Source organism: Urocitellus parryii, chromosome X (assembly GCF_045843805.1).
Source record: "Urocitellus parryii isolate mUroPar1 chromosome X, mUroPar1.hap1, whole genome shotgun sequence".
Taxonomy (NCBI): Eukaryota; Metazoa; Chordata; class Mammalia; order Rodentia; family Sciuridae; genus Urocitellus; species Urocitellus parryii.
Window position 1 is genome coordinate 90,192,587 of NC_135547.1, and position 17,315 is coordinate 90,209,901.

The 17,315-nt window shown below is 48.1% G+C and overlaps 1 protein-coding gene across 2 annotated transcripts; it reads left to right on the top strand.

Moving 5' to 3' along the window:
• Positions 1-1,811: 1,811 nt before the first annotated feature.
• On the top strand, positions 1,812-15,961 carry Suv39h1 (SUV39H1 histone lysine methyltransferase). 2 transcript variants are annotated; one of them, XM_077793842.1, is made up of 6 exons: positions 1,812-1,862; positions 4,085-4,230; positions 5,703-6,365; positions 13,395-13,541; positions 13,627-13,756; positions 14,462-15,961. In XM_077793842.1, exons 1-6 carry the CDS (start codon positions 1,844-1,846, stop codon positions 14,593-14,595), a joined length of 1,239 nt encoding a protein of 412 aa, XP_077649968.1. In that variant the 5' UTR covers positions 1,812-1,843; the 3' UTR covers positions 14,596-15,961. The 2 variants fall into 2 exon arrangements, with proteins under 2 accessions (XP_077649968.1, XP_077649969.1); XM_077793843.1 differs by lacking the exon at positions 14,462-15,961 and having other exon boundaries at positions 5,703-6,352; positions 13,627-13,750.
• The last annotated feature ends 1,354 nt before the right edge of the window (positions 15,962-17,315 follow it).

Sequence of the window (17,315 nt, forward strand, 5' to 3'; positions counted from 1 at the left end):
GGCCTGGGTGTCATAACTGGCTGACTACTGCTAGGAATCACACCTGGCCTGAGGAAATGTCTGGATATTGTACTTTCTGGCCTTTGTGTAAGGGAGGGCTAACCTGAGGGGATTTCAGGATGACTGGTCAATAGGTTTGAGGTTGCCTGCTAGGCAGTTGTATCTGGTAAACAGTTATCCACCCTGACTGCATCACATGCTTGAAGGCCTGGCTGTGTCATCTGACCTACTGATCACTCCACAGGTGGTGTGATCGGTGAGATGCTGAGAATGACTACCTAGCTGATTGACAATATGGTGAGGAGAAGACTGAATGAGTCTAATCACAAGCCAGCTTATTGATCAATATAGCTTCCTGATTCCTTGACTGTATGTGGTTATGGAATGTCTGCCCTGAAAAAAACCTCAGCCTCTCTGAGGGGCCCAACACATTAGAAGATACCAACTGACTGACCTGTGGTGGGAATGACTTGCCTGAGAAATGGCAGACCGGCTGTAGGAATCCAGCTTGACCTGACTACAACCATCTTGGTTGTAATAGCCATTTTGCCTACCAGGTAACCTAAGCACTTATTTAAACCCTATAGGATAAACAAATCATTAAGATAAGTCAAGTGTGCATTCATGCTGGATACTGGATGCTCCAGATTTTTCTTAACTGACATTGAATGTATTTGTAGTTTTGTTGTTGTAGTTTGTTTTGAGAAAACCCAGGTACATTCTGGTTGGCCTCACCCAGCTTAGCATATAAACCCCTTCCTCCTGTCTCAGAGTATGGAGATTCTCCTGTCTTGCTGTCACCTAACATATGCTTCTGTCTGTAAATCCCTAATAAATTGCATTTAGTGTAATCCTGGATCTGTCTGGCTCTTTAATCTTTCTGTACCTTCCACATTCAGCAGCCCTTTCTCCTACACCAGGTTTTCCTTACACACCAAGTGACCTACTAACAGCCGGGAGATTTTATCATACCTCTAGTTGCTGTGACTATTTGCTTTAAGGGCTAGCTGGGTGTTGTGGCTGATTATGATGCAAATAAGGAATAACCTGAGGGAACTGCAGGGACCAATTGACAGGTTGACTGCTAGACAGGGCTATATTAGAGCATAACAAAGACGGTTTGTCCTAACTTAATCCCAGCCTTCCTGAGGCAGGGCTGAATTTTGTAGTTTATAAGATTTGCTCTTGAGGGAACCACAGGTGGTCCCAGGGCAGGATGGGGAGGAGGGCTGCTTATCTCGCTGAAAAAATGATGGGGACTGTTTGAGGTAATGACAGGCAGGCTCCCTAACTGCACCAGAGGGCACAAATAGATGCTGCTCTTGATAGAGTGAATGGGGAGGCAGTTCTGAATGGACACCTACTTAGGGTGACTGACCCATGGTCTGGTTTGAATCCCTTGACAGACTGAGCAGCTATAAGTGGCACTAGTCCACCTCAGGAATCACGGGCTGCTTGGGGTTAAAATATGAGGATGGACTGACAGACTGAGGTAATTGGGGGTCTGACAGAACTGAGAATCCCCCGTATGACTGGCTGACGACGTGATTGGCTATCAGCGTGACAGACAGACCGGCGTACGGATAGGGCCTGGAGCAACCTCCGCCGCCGCCGTCACCGTCGTCGCCGCCGCCCAGACGCACTCTGGGAAAGCACGGCGAGCACCCGCCTCCGGGACCGAGCCGGTGGTGGGGAGGGGTCCGGTCACGGCTCGCCGGTTGGTCCGCGCGGGCGCTGCTGGCGGGGAGGCACGGCCAATAGGCTGCGCGTTCCCGGCCACGCCCGCGCGAGCTCTCTTCTCGCGAGGCCGGCTAGGCCCGAATGTCGTTAGCCGTGGGGAAAGATGGCGGAAAATTTAAAAGGTGAAGCAGTGGCGGCGGAGGCACGGGCCCGTTGGTCTGGCCGGGTGGGCTGGAGGGGTGGTGTAGCGGGCTCTGGATCCCGGCGTCCGAGGCCACGGAGCCAAGAGCCGGAAGCCCAGCGCGGAAAGGATAGGGCTCAAGGAGCGCGGGCCTGGCGCGCGGGGCTGGGCGGGGCTGAGAGGAGGGGGCGCGCGCTTCAGAACGAGTCGGGCACTGGGCTGTGAGAAGACCCGGGAGGGTTGCGTGCCGCAGATCGCGACAGAACCGGCGCGCGCACGCGCGGGGGTCTTGCCGGGGAGGCCGCGCCCGCGCGCGGGAAAATTGGCCCCCGGTGACCGTTACCCTTTCGGTGTCCACGCGAGACGCCGGAAGGGGAGGGAAGAGAAGGGGGACAGTCCGATCACTCCATTAGAGTTGGGGAACTGGCGAATTTTTCGCTGAGGGGGTATCACATCAGCGTGATGTGGGAAGGGTTTGGAGTAGAGGATTCCCCCCCAAAGAAGGGAATGGGGCCTCCCTAATAGTAGCGCTGGACTCCCCCATGTGTGGTGAAAGAGGGGTGATTGTGTGTTGTGGGGGTTCCACTGCGTGAATGAAGCTGTGAGGAAGGATGGATTCCACAAGTGGGAGAGGAACCTCTGAGGGGTAGGGGAATAAAGCTGTGGTCAGTGCAGAGCCAGCAGCTGGAGATGTTAGTTGGGACCACTTCAGTGGGGTTTCAAATGCAAGTTAAGGGCTTTGGAAGGGAGGCGTCATGGGGAGAGAGCAGCGTGGGCACAGGTTCAGTCTCCACTAGGCCCTGCTAAGTGTGGGGGAATCGGACAAAAAAAAAATATTTTTCAATGGCTCTTCTGTGTTTTTAGGTTGACATCTAGAGTATTTCATCATGAAATTAAATGTTTCATGCTTGTCACAGGAGGTAGAAATAAGAAACATTTTTAAAAGAGTGGAATAGGATGAACTGGTTATTCTGAATCAAATGTTTTGTAACATTATTTCATAGAATGGCTTCTTAAGCACATTAATGAAGGACGTGCCTTGAATAAGAAATATCTGTATCCTTACACCCCCGTATTTTGAAAAAAATTGGCAACCCCCCCCCCCAGGAATATTTCGTGTATATTTAAAAGAATGGATGTCACTAACCTATATTGTTTTGTGTTTCTGAATTCAGAGCATAGCCCTTTGCTTGAGCTCTACATCTGTCATCTAAATAGGAATGAGACAAAGTTAAAATGTAGCAGTGTGGAAAATTTTACTTTGTGTATTTAAGGTGCCACAGACTATCATTAAAGGAAGCTTCCTGAAATGTTGTATTATTCCATACTCTTTATTTATAATTAAAAAATCTAAAAAGCCCTGAAAATGTATCTTTTTCTTAAATTTGGTACCATTCATGGTAAAAGGAGATTTTAAAAAGTTGGACTATTCAATGAAGTTTTCTACATCTTTATTTTTCCTGTTTAATGTGAAAAACTCATACTTTTGCTGCAGAAGTGTTTAATTATGGCTTGAGGACCTTGAACACACTAGGCCAGGGATTAATAAATGGGATATATTTATTAAATTACACTTGTAAAATCCCTCAAAATTTGAATTCCAAAAAAACATCTGGCCCAGGAGTTATAGATTGAAGACCAGTCTTTCCAGTTAAGCCTTTGTTTGGTGCCCATGAGGTTTTAATCCCATCCCCACCCCACCTGCCTTAGGGCAATACACCCTACTGAGATGGGGGGTTGGTTTCTTTCTTTTGCTAAGTAGGGGGAAGGATGAGCTGGTCTTGAAGGTGAGTTTATCAGAATAGTGTAGGCAGGGAGTTTTAAGAATAGTGTAGAAGGAGTTAGAATCTCTGGGAATAGATTCCTTTGGGACTATTCCCAGAGCTGGTCTAGAAGGTGAGTTTATCAGAATAGTGTAGGCAGGGAGTTTTAAGACTAGTGTAGAAGCAGTTAGAAGCTCTGGGAATAGATTCCTTTGGGACTATGATTGTAACAAACCTTATTCTGAGCCCTGCTGGCTCCAGGGATACCCTTTGACACTGAGCATTGAGATTCCAGGGAAAGACACATTTAAGGGTCTCAGTATTGGGCAAAGCCTGTCTATTAAATTTATCTGACTCCTAGGCAGTCCTTAGGATGTCTCAGATAGGATTTGGGGTCCTCAGAGATCCCTGAATTGGCCAGGCTGTCCAGTAACAGCTATTTTCACCCACCTTGTTCCAGGCTGCAGTGTGTGTTGCAAGTCTTCTTGGAATCAGTTGCAGGATCTGTGCCGCCTGGCCAAGCTGTCCTGCCCTGCCCTTGGCATCTCTAAGAGGAACCTCTATGATTTTGAAGTCGAGTACCTGTGTGATTACAAGAAGATCCGAGTGAGTCTGGGCCTAACATGTCCTTGGAGAGAGCAGGTTTCAAGGAAATTGACCCTCTACCCCCTTTGCCCCTCACTGCCCTCCTTGGTTTCCAAAGAGAATTTTCTTCTCTGTTCCTTCCTGAAAAATAAAAGATGAAGAAATCCACTTATTCTCATTTTACAGGTGGAGAAACTTAAGTGGCTTTTTGAGGGGGACAGGAGCCAGAACAAATCCCCAAATAAGTCTTTCTTCTACCACCCTAGAAATACAAAACAATTGCAGAGATGAGATGCTGAGCCCAAGAGGGGATTTGATGATAGCAAATGGTTATTGAGCACTTTCAGCCTGCCAGGCACTTCCTCTCAGAAACTTATTTAATCCTCGCACTGCACTGTGTAAGTGGCAACAGTTAATGATTGCCAGAAGAGGTAAGCCAGGATAATTAGGTGAGCAGACTAGAGCCAGTGTGCTTGGGTTCAAACTCTGGCTGAGTAATTACCCAAACTCTTAGGACTTTATTTTCCTTATCTGTAAAATGGGGAGGACTACTAGTATCTACCTCATACAGAGTTGTGAGGATTAAGTTTGTTACTAGGACATGTCAGTTGCTTAGCACAGTACCTGTTACTTTATAGATGGCATAAAAATGTTAGCTGTTTTCTTTGTTGAATACAAGGAAACTAAGGCCCAGCAAAGTTAAAGCCAGGGAGCTACAGATGGATGATTTGTACCCAGATGTCTAACTTTAGAATCTGTGCTATTAAACTCTGTCCTCTAGCTGCCTCCCAGCAATAAAAGCTTTCTCTGGCTGCTGTGTAGAGAATAACATATAGGGACAAGGGCAGAAATGGGAGCCAGTGAGATGGCCCCTGGACTCCTGGGGCTTGGCAAGCCATATGGTTATTTGATGGTTTGAAGGGGTCAGATTCCAGATGTATTTAGAAGATGGGGCTAACAGGATGTGCTGAGGGTAGATGTAGGGTGTGTGAGCAAATGACTAGTCAAGGATGACTCTAGAAGTTTGGGCCAGAATAGCTAGAAGGAAGGAAGAAATGATGGAGAAGACAGAGGAAGGAGTAGGTTTGGAAGATTACATGAAAAGTAGGAGCTGGGCGTGTTGGTGCACACCTGTAATCCCAGTGGCTTGGGAGACTGAGACAGGAGAATTGCAAGTTCAAAGCCAGCCTTATAACTTAGTGAGGCCCTGTCTCAAAATAATAAATAAAAAGGACTGGTGATGTTGCCCAGTGGTTAAACACCCCTGAGTTCAATCCCTGGTACCAAAAAAAAAAAAAAAAAGTAGGAATTTGGACAGATAGTAAGGAAGAAGAGTGGGAGTTGAACCTAATAATCCTCATTCCAGAGCTCCATGCTTTCTAGCCATTGCACAGAATTGTTCCAGAAGAGGAGTGGGAAGGGGTGAATGGTCTCCGTTGTCCCACAGGTCTCACCACTTACGGTGACCTCAAACCTCTGCCCCCCTCCAACAGGAACAGGAATATTACCTGGTAAAGTGGCGTGGATACCCTGACTCAGAGAGCACCTGGGAACCAAGGCAGAATCTCAAGTGTGTGCGCATTCTCAAGCAGTTCCACAAGGACTTAGAAAAGGAGCTGCTCCGCCGGCATCACAGGTTGAAGCCACCCCGGCATCTGGACCCAAGTTTGGCCAACTACCTCGTGCAGAAGGCCAAGCAGAGGCGGGCACTTCAGCGCTGGGAGCAGGAGCTCAATGCCAAGCGCAGCCACCTAGGACGCATTACTGTGGAGAATGAGGTGGACCTGGATGGCCCCCCACGGGCCTTCGTGTACATCAATGAGTACCGTGTTGGTGAGGGTATCACCCTCAACCAGGTGGCCGTAGGCTGCGAGTGTCAGGACTGTCTATGGGCACCAGCTGGAGGCTGCTGCCCTGGGGCATCCCTGCACAAGTTTGCCTACAATGACCAAGGCCAGGTGCGGCTGCGAGCCGGGCTGCCCATCTATGAGTGCAACTCCCGCTGCCGCTGCGGCTATGACTGCCCCAACCGCGTAGTACAGAAGGGCATCCGCTATGATCTCTGCATCTTCCGCACAGATGATGGGCGTGGCTGGGGCGTACGCACTCTAGAGAAGATTCGCAAGAACAGCTTCGTCATGGAGTATGTGGGAGAGGTAGGGAGATGGGATTGGCATGCATGTGCAGCTTTTTCTATTATGTGTTTTGCTATGTGTGCATCCAGCTTCCACGGTGTGTATTTGAAACTCCCCTGCTTTCCTTGTGGGAAAGGCCTGAGAGGTGGTTCTGAGTGTCATAGCAGCATCCTGGTAGGGGCTAGTATTCCAAGCTGGTACACATCAGCATGACCATGCTTGTAATGAAAAGAAGATTGAAGTACTTCTGGACAGGGGTGGCTTCATAAGGGTACCTAGCAAAGAAGGAAAGTGGGAACTAAGACAGGTTGATTCTTTCAGAGATTATGTGGTCTAAAAGCACAGGGTTGGGTCACCTGAAAAGGCCTGTCCCCTTCTTATCTCACAAGGGGCCATCTTATCATAAGCATCATTTACCCAAAGAAACACCTTTCACTATGCTACACAAAAGGAAGGTGAAAATTCTAGAATAGGACAGAGACACATTTTGGACAGAGGTTGGCTACCTTCTGTAGACTTTCAGGTCACCCTGGGGAAAGACAGGGTACATTAGACAGGCCAGCTGCTATAATGTACAACCCCCATGTGGTTCTGCACATCAGGAGCTGGTTTGCTCACGAATGGTCCAGTGTGGGTGTTTGGGTGGGCATCATTTCACAGTGACTCTAACATTTAGGTTCTTTCCCTCCTGTGACTTTCCTGTGCTTTTGAATATCTAAGTCGTTGCTAGTTTGTCAGCATTGCTTGGCAGGTGGGCCCAGTTGGGGACAGATGGTTAGGGTTCTAATGGCTCAGGTCTGGATGCAGTGCATGTCACTTCTGCCCACACTTTATTGACTGGAACTGAGCCACTGGCCTTACCTCAGTATAAGGGAGGCGGGGGGTGGGTGTGGGTATGTGTGCTTTAGCTGTGTGCTCAGGTGCAAAACAGAAGGAGTCTGGGTGAGAATCTGCAAGGGACTACAACAGAACATGTCACCTCCTAACACAGAACATGATGAGCATTTGTCGGGGAGCAGTTCTTTTTCATGTATACCTGTATCATGCATTGGGAGATATTTAGCATCTCTGAACCTTGACCATCTAAATCTATAAGTGTGCCATAGAGTCATGACAACCCCAAATACCTCCATATATTTCCATAGTATATATATCAAGGGTGTGATGGTTGAGAAGTGACAGAAAGTGGCCTGAGGGACACATACCTAAGGGTGTCCACACTGTAGTAATGACACTGATAGTGAGGAGAGGCTCCCATTTTGAGGAACCAGAGAGTAGAGAAATCAGATCCAAGAGGCAGAACAGTCTACAACACAGAAGGACCTAACAGTCTGGACAAAGGGACTGCCACACCCAAGATGGTCTGCTGGAGGAAATAGTCACATGCTAGAGGGCCAGACAGTCTGAGGAAGGAGGAGACGTCCACACCCAGAGGGTTCCTGTCAGCAGCGGGAATAGGGATCCACATCTTAGAGTGACCCAATGACCTGGAGGAAGGGCTCAAGCTCTCCACACTACAGAGGGCCCTGACTTAGAAAGTTTCCACACTCATGCTGTCCTGAGTCAGAAAAAAGAAGTATCCTCATCCCCAATGGATCTGGATAGCCTGGAACTTAGGTCTATACCTGTAGTCACTCTGACAAGTTGAAGGAAGTTTGTACATTCTCAGGGACCTGATACTCTGGATCTTGAGGTGGATGTATGCTTACTGTGGGTGGCCCCTGGCAGGTCCAGGAAGGGAGTTATCCAGATCCCATTGGCCCTGGACAGTCCTAGATGCTGTCCTGAGCTGGAAGCATTTTGGCCTAACCATGCTGAATGGAAGAAAACACACACAGGGACATACAGGAGGAAGAGCCCTATATAGTCCACAGGCAGCCTGAGTTCTCTGAGCTTAATGTCTTCACTCCTCTATACAGAAACAGCAAGGTTTTCAGGGGCCTTCTCACTCTTTCCTCACTCTTCCCACTCTCCACACATTCTCTCCACAGTTCCTTTTTTCCCAAATATTTATTCTTTAGTTGTAGTTGGACAGGATACCTTTATTTTATTCATTTATTTTTATGTGGTGCTGAGGATTGAACCCAGGGTCTCGCACATGTGAGGTGAGTGCTCTACCGCTGAGCCATGACCCCAGCCCTCTCCATGGTTCCTTGATCTCCCACTTTGCTATATTCAGTGACTTTCAGGCCCCCTCTGGTACCCTAAGACCTATGAATCCTCTCAGTGAGGCAACAGGTCTCCAAACCCTGCCAGAACCAAATTTATCTTCCCACATGGCTTCGGAAGAGGCAGCGCAGCAAAGTGAGTAGGAGGGTGATCCCTGGAGCCAGCCTGCCTGAGATTGCATCCCTCTTCACCTCTCAGTTTCCTAATCTGGAAAATGGGAATGATAACAACACCCACCTTATATGCTTGTTAGACGTATTTATTTTTAAAAAATTAATTGGTACATTATAGTTATATATAACAGAGGAATTCATTGTTCTACATTCATATCTGTACATAGCATAATTTACTCAATCTCATTCCCCAGTAGTATCACCCCTTTTCTCTCCTTTCCCCTGATCTCCTTCCTCTACATTACTGGCCTCTCTTGTTAGAAACATTTAACTAGTGTTTTTTGTTTGTTTGTTTTGGTACCAGGGATTGAACCCAAGGGTGCTTTACCACTTAGCCACATCCCCAGTCTTTTTATATATTTTTAAATTTAGAGACAGTGTCTTGCTCAGTTGCTTAGGGTCTCGCTAAATTGCTGAGGCTGACTTTGAACTTACAATCCTCCTGCCTAAGCCTCCTGAGCCACAGGGATTACAGGCATGTGCCACCATGCTCGGCTTAACTATGTGAAACAGTGCTCAGTACATAGTGAGACTCAGGTGTTAGCTGGTAGAGTCCAAAAGTCAGTAAATCCAAAATGCTCAGAAAGTGAAAGGGTTTTTTGTAACCCATCTGGCTGCAAACCCCAACCTGACCTCAAAAGGGCCTATTTATAGTCTTTGTTATCCTATTTGGGGTGAATATTCTATAATTTATCTCAGAGACATTACTGTATTATGTGGTTCCAGATACTTCCTAGGTGCTATGAAACCTGGATGCCTGCTCTTCTTCCCCTCTAGGGACACCAACAATCTGTACTGACAGTTTCTGCCACATGGGCAGCCCTTTACTCCTTTGCACCCTTCCTTGTTTGGTCCAAACTTTGACATTTTTTTAAAAATATATATTTTTTAGTTGTAGTTGTAGTTTAGTTGTATTTCTATGTGGTACTGAGGATTGAACCCAGGGGTGCTAGGCAAGTGCTCTACCGCTGAGCTACAACCCCAGCCCCCAAACTTTGACTTTGCAGAGCATTTTCATCCACATCCTACAGAGGATGTTAGCACATTTTATTCATTCTTAAACATGTACTCTCTTCGTAGTTTAATATCTCTGAAATGAAGATGAGTCTTAATTGGTTTAATTAAATGATACCATATCATTTAATTAGCAGCACTTTTCCCTCTCTTGGTAAAGGGTACATAAAATAAAGGTGCATCTTAGATTCCAATAAGGTACAGCACTCAATTACTCTTTATGTTGCTCTGTTCCTAACAGAAACACTTGGTATCTATGATCCATGGTCTAGTTTGGTTTTTTTTTTGTTTGTTTGTTTGTTTACCATGCTGGAGATGGAACCCAGGTCTTGGAGCATGCTGAGGTAGCATTCTACCACTGAGCCACATCCCTGGCCCCTCCATGATCTTGTTTGGTCTTTACACAGGGCCTGTCAGGTTGGGATTTTGTCATTGTTATTCCCATTCTACAGATGAGAAAATGGAGGCCCAATGAGGTTTAGTAACTTACTCAGAGTCTCAAAGCTAGTAAAGTGAGCAAAATAAATAAAAGGGGGCCCCATGGCTGTGTGCAGTTGTAGCTCAGTGGTAGAGTGCTTGCCTAGCATGTGAGAGGCACTGGGTTTGATCCTCAGCACCACATAAAAATAAGTTAAAAAATAAACGTTAGAAAAGGGCCCACGAATCTATAACTGGTGCTCTGCCAGGCCTGCAGGCTTTTTTTTTTTTGGCTGACGACACAGGCTCAGACAGAACATTTAGGATCCCACATCCAGGAGGGGAAGAGAGGCAGCTCACTCCAAGTACTCTAATTCTTATTCACATTGGCAGCCTGTCTAAGCTGCCAGCTCCTAGGCTGTCTTCCCCAACAGTGTGTAGAGCTACTAGGGGGCAGAGATGGGGATAAATTTATTCCCAGGTTTTTAGGGTGAACCACCCACTACAGAGTAGGACTAAAAAAAAAGGTAAGAGAGAAGCAACCGTTTGTGCCCTGGAGGGCTTGTAGTATGATTCACTTTTGGTGAGACTCCGGGAGCAGGTAGGGGCAGAACAGGCAGAAAGATGGAACCCAGGGAGGATGTAGGCATTACCCCTGGCTTGGGGAGGGGCTATAATTACAAAGATGGTTCAGATAGTAGCCAGTGTGTTGGTGAGCTGAAGAGGCTGCCCTTTTGATATCAGGGTTTAATGAGAGGCTGCTGGCTTCTGAGGTGGTCTGGGAAGCTGGAAATCCGAAGAAATCCCATCTGAACCAACACCACAGAGTAGAACACATTCTCCAGGAGGCAGAGGGAGACTGACCTCTGCAAAATTCACCTCACCATGTTCCTGTGGCTTTCTTTCTTTCTTTTTTTTTTTTTTTTTTTGTACCAAGGATTGAACCCAGGGATGCTTAAGCACTGAGCCACATTCCTAGCCCTATCTATCTATCTATGTATCTATCTATCGGGCCTTGCCAAATTGCTGAGGCTGGATTTGAACTTGCAATCCTCCTGCCTTAGCCTCCTGAGTCACTGGGATTACAGGTGTGTGCCACCTTGCCCAGCTTCCTGTGGCTTTTGTTGCATCCCTCAGGAGAGAGTCCCCCTCTTCAACCTGGTGGTAATGCCCTTTTATGAGCTACAGCTTGCTTTAAAGGGTGTATATCTTGCATTGCCCCTTGATTTCTCCCTCGGCGCTGTTTCCTTTTCAACCTCTTGCACTCTGGTTGTCTTGACTCCATTTCTGTTATCTCTGTGACACCTGAGGGTAGGGATGAGGCCTGTGCTCTGTGTCTGCCCCACCAGACTCTGACCCCTGCCAGCTGGGAGTAAGCACAGTGTAGGCCTCAATCCTCAACACAAATCCACTGAATGGCTGGGGGTATGGCTCAGCAGGAGAACACATGCTTATTAGCATGTGCAGTCCCTGGTTCCATCCCCAAAACCACAAATAAAATAATCACTGAATGAATGAGTAAACAAAAAAACAAATTGGGGCTGGGTTGTGGCTCAGTGGTAGAGCACTTGCCTAGCATGTGTGAGACACTGGGTTCGATTCTCAGTACTATAAATAAAATAAAGATCCACTGACAACTAAAAAATATTTTTAATAAAACATAAATTGGGTGTGAGGGAGCTAAGTTCCTCTAGGAAAGGAGCAGGAGCTGGGAACATTGAGCAGTGAGGCCCCTGTGCAAATCTGGGTTTCATAAAAGCAAAGTTGATAAGCAATTGGCATATAGCATAGGCTGCAGGTGATGGCATAAGAGGCAGATTGGAGACTAAGTACACCAGTGTGGCTATTACTAGAGAATGGTAGGGTGGTCACACAAGAAAGAGGACAGATGTGAAAGCTGGAAAAGTATGGTCCCCAGGCCACAGGTGGCAGGGTAAGGAAGGGTCTTGGGTTTGTATCTACTGTTGGCATGTGGCTAAGGAGTGGGCAGTGTATCTCTTAGGAAGGAAGGGGGAAGGAATAAGAGGTTTGGAGGAAGAAAACATTGGAGTTGCCTGAAGTACACCACTTGGACAGAGCACAGGTCACTGTGATAGAGTGCAGAAGGAAAAGAAAACAGTTATTGCAGATCCGACTATGGGTTGTACACAGTTCTGGCACTTGTCTCTAAGGTTTGGGAGAAAGATAGTAGGAAACCCAGGAGTGGGGGCACCCCAGACTGAAGAGGAGGCAGACTTGGGTACAGTGGGACCTCCACCTGGAGAAGGGCATAGTCAGTCAGCCACAGTTGGGCACTGCTGGAGGCTATAGTTACTGGCCCCAGAGTGGGGGGAGAGGAGAGATCTGATTGAATATGAAATAGGATCCATCAACAGCTTTAGGAGACAAGTACAGGTGGAGCTGGGATGGTGGAGCACCTTTCTGTTTACTAGGATAGCAGGGGACCCATCTGGGAAGTTAAAGTGGTAGGAAGTGCCTACTGCTCTCTCAGCCCCAATTATTGGCACTGCTGTAGGAGGGCTTCTGTCATCTGCACTTTGGTTTTCCTTTCTTTCCCACCCTCTCCTGCTTGCTTTCATTGTCTTGTCATTTTATATCTTAAGTTTGGGGCAACAGCTTCTTGCTGGCCATCTCAGACTCTCAGAGGTCTCGGCCTTGGACTTTCTCTAGGAACCTTGGTCTTCACTCTGGGCTTCATATGTGTTTCTCACTCTGTCTCTGCTTCTAGTGCTCTTGTATGGGTCTCTTTCCCGTTCACTCAGTCCCTTTTCTCTACCATCACAGATCTCTTTCTTCCCCTCACTCCTGTGTCTGTCTAGCCACCTGGCTTTCCCTTGTGCTGGGACTTGCACTGGCTCCTAACCTCTTGATTTGGATCAGTTTTTCCCCCTGTCTCCCTATGGTACCCTGGATCTCATTCTTTCTTGCCCTTGCTCTGGGTTTCTCTGTGTGTCTTTGTCCCTGTATTGATCTATCCCAAGGGTTCGATAGGCTCTGGGACATCTCAGTCTCACTGGGCAACAGAAGGTGGGGTTTTGTTTCACTCTAATCCCCCATCATTGAGAGATTCTTCCTGCCATCCAGATGCCTAAGGGGGGGGGGTGGGCAAGTGGGAAGCCCCTGATAGGGCTGACAGATTCATTACATCATAGTCCCCCAAGTGTCTATGGGGTGGGTGCTCACTGTTCTTCTCTTCCCAGGAAGCCAGGCCACTGGGGTCAAGAGCAGGGCTGGCTATCCTGAACCTTGATTACCATCTCCCCCACCGTTTCCGCAGATCATTACCTCAGAGGAGGCGGAGCGGCGGGGCCAGATCTATGACCGTCAGGGTGCCACCTACCTCTTCGACCTGGACTACGTGGAGGACGTGTATACTGTGGATGCAGCCTATTATGGCAACATCTCCCACTTTGTTAACCATAGTGTGGGTGCTCCCGGCACGTGGGGAGGGGGTTGGGAGGGGCAGGCCAGGGCCCTTCCTCACCCTCCCACTGTTCTTTCTCGCCCAGTGTGACCCCAACCTACAGGTGTACAACGTCTTCATAGACAACCTTGATGAGCGGCTGCCCCGCATTGCTTTCTTTGCCACAAGAACCATCCGGGCAGGCGAGGAGCTCACCTTTGATTACAACATGCAAGGTGGGGGTGGCAAGGGCCCAGGGGCAGGGGTACATGGTGATGTGGGATGGTGAGGACCCCACCCAAGGCATACCAGTCACTCAAGAAAGCAAGGGAAGTTCTTTAGCTGGAGCTTTAAGATGCTCCTCCTGACTCCCAGTCTCCTTTCAAGCTTCTTAGACCTCTGCCTCCCTCATGGGGCCCCAACCCAGAGTTACTTGTCCCATTTTCTCTCAGGCCTCCTGGGAAAGGACATGTGGCTGGAGAGTTAAGGCACTTCTGGCTCCCATCTGTACTGAATTGCCCCTTCCCCTCTCTACTCTAGCCCCCTGTGACTTTCCTCAGTCCAGGCCTTTGGAAAACCAGTCCCTTCCTTGATAGACTAGCCATCTCTGAGATACTCAGTGTGGATCTGGGGCAGGATGCTTCTATGGATACACAGGTGGCCCTCCATTCCTGACCCCAGCTGACACAATCCTCCTGGTTCCCTGACAGCTACCCACTTCTCCCAATAGCCCTTACCCGCTGGCCTGAATACCCCTTTGGTGCTGTGCTCAGGCTCTAGCCCCAAACCATCATCCCTAAGATCCCCTCCTAACTCAAATCCCAACCTGCTTCCAGCTCCCAAGATCCCTGGGTCTCCTGGTATAAAGTGTAGCAGGATGCTTCATCCAGGCCTTCTAACAAATCCCCTCCCTCCCCCTTCTCCCGGCTGTGATTCCACAGTGGACCCCGTGGACATGGAGAGTACCCGTATGGACTCCAACTTTGGCCTGGCTGGGCTCCCCGGCTCCCCCAAGAAGCGGGTCCGTATTGAATGCAAGTGTGGGACTGAATCCTGCCGCAAATACCTCTTCTAGCCCTGAGAAGTTTGAGGCCAGACTGACTGAGGGGGGTCTGAAGCCACCTCCCCCTCCCCCACTCCTTCCCTCCTATGGGGGAATGACTGCCAGGGCCTCGCCTGCCTCCACCTGCTCCCACTTTCCCACTTGTCCCCTCTTACCCCCCCCCCCGCCTGCTCCACCTGCTCCACCTGCTCCAGGGTCAGGGCTGCAGTGGGGACCAACTCCAGGAGTCCCCTTTCTCTGTCCCAGCTCCATCTGTTGGTTGCACTTACAAACCCCTGCCCACCTTCAGAAGTACCTTTTTCCCATCAGGATTTTCTGCAGTTGGGATTTATGACCTATGAAGGAGGTCCAAGGGGTGAGCCCAGCCCCAGAACAGAAAGATGCTTGTTTCTGCCTGGAGCCTGAGGGGTCTGCTGCAGGTCTCCTCCCTATTGCCTCCGGGCGTGGGGAAGCAACACTCCGGGCAGGCAGACATCAGAGCCCAGAGTTTCCAGCATGACTTGAAGCTGGTTCTCCAACCACAGAACCTTTATACTAGTGAAAGAAAAGGGGGTTTCCAGGGCAGGGTGCTAAGGCTGGTTTTTGCCCATTGTGCTTATGATGCTTATGATGTTGGCCTTAAGAGTCATAGGATATCTGCCAGGGCTTTACATCCGAGAAGTGGATGCCCATGGCCCACTGGCCAGTGAGAGGAAGGTGATCTATACTTTGCTAGCCCTGGAGGTGGCCAGGACTGAGTTCTACCTTCAGGGAACACAGAGAAGATGTCCCAGGCTTTCAGGAACGCTGAAAGTTAGGACTCCTGCCATGGAGTGTGATGATTGCTAGGACTACTCAGAGTTGGAATCAAGACCTAGATAGTCCTAGATAGCACTTAGGAGAATAACGTGCATTGATGGAAAGCTGATGAGGTGCATCTGGTCCACATGGATTGTCTCAGGGAAGCCTTGAAAACCACAGAGGTGGATCCCAGGAAAGGGCCTGTGTGGTAGAAGGCAAAGTAAAGGCCAAGAATGGGGGAAAGCTTACCCACTAAGATACAGTAAGGCAAGAGGAAATCTACTTCCCACCAGCCTCAGCCTCCAGCCCTTTGTGCTCACCTTGGGTCCACTGGTTTCCCAAATTGCCTACAAATGTACAAAAGGTGAAAGTTCTGATGGCTGCCTCGCCCTGCTCCCCCACCCCTGTGAGGTCTTCTCTAGGAAACCTTTACTGACTACCTGTGCCCAGAGTGCCCCTGTGTGAGACTGTGCACCCTGCTACCAGATCTATGTGTCTGTCTATGTGTCTGTCCTGCCCTTGCCCCCAAGGCTGACCTTCAGGCATGGACTGAATGTGGTTCTCCTCTTGTGCACCCCTCAGCTCTACCCAGCCTGGAGTGGGCATCAATAAAATACATTGTTGACTGAATAAGCTAAGATGTGGAGATTGAGGGTCTGGTGGGATTTGGGGTTTGAGAGGTTAGGAGTTGGGTTTGCCCAAGAATGTGGTCCTCAACCCTTAACTGTCTGACTTGAACCCTACTTTGGACCTCTATAGTGTAGTACTTGCACCATCATTTACAAAATAGCTTGACGTAAAATAAGCTTGCTTCATACTTCCTTTTTAAAATGCATTTAAAAAGCAAACCAGAGGCAGTGCTGTCTAAATAGATAAGCCATTAATTATCACTTGCCATAAGCAAAAAATAACTAGCCAAAAAAGCCAATACAGGGCTGGGGTTGTGGCTAAGTGGTAGAGCACTTGCCTCGCATGTGTGAGGTACTGGGTTCAATTCTCAGCACCACATAAAAATAAATAAAGATATTGTGTCCATCTTTTTTTTTAAAGCCAATACAGGAGATGGGGTTGCGGCTCTGTGATAGAGCACTTGCCTGGCATGTGTGAGGCACTGGGTTCGATTCTCAGCACCACATATAAATGAATAAAGGTCTATCAACAACTAAAAAATACATATATATTTTTTAAAGCCAATACAATGGCAATAAAGAAATGTACTAAAATTTGAACTGGACCCTCCCTGCTCTTAAAGGCTTTGAATCCAAAGCCTATCTACTGCATTCAAAAAGAAAACTTCTTGTGCCCTAGAGAAGCTTTATCTACGAATATTTATTGAACACCTACATGTGCCAGGGTATAAAGCAGAGAACAAAGATGCAGTGTTTCAAATCATCATTTTCATCTTTCCTCAACCTGAGTGTGAGTCTCTGGTTTGGCTCTGAGACTCCGATGCTGTGACATGACACTCAAACATTTTCAAAAGTACACATAGGTAATAGTCCCAAACAGCCCAGAAACTTCATACCCTGGACATGAGCCTCCTAGACCTTAGGTCTTGGGTATTCACCCCAGACCTCAGAGACCTCACACCCTGGAATATACACCTCCATACATATATGGAGCAGAGTGCTCCATCTGGGACAAAGACCTCAGTTAACTCAGGCTTCACTGGAACAGAGTTTATGGCTCTAAACCCTCACATGAAGTCTTTCACCCTGGGATTCAGACCCAAAACACACCCAGGAACTTTCCTTCTGTCTTCTGTGATAGAGTTATGTAAGCACCTCAAAAGACCTTACAACCTAGGACCTTCACACCCGATCACTGTCTTCCAAACTGCTCAGTTTTCACTTCCTGGGACAGACCCCCAAATGACTGAGGTGTCACAACCTAGACCCAAGATCTTACTGTGTTGCCCAGACTGGCTTCAAACTCCTAGGTTCAATGTTTGA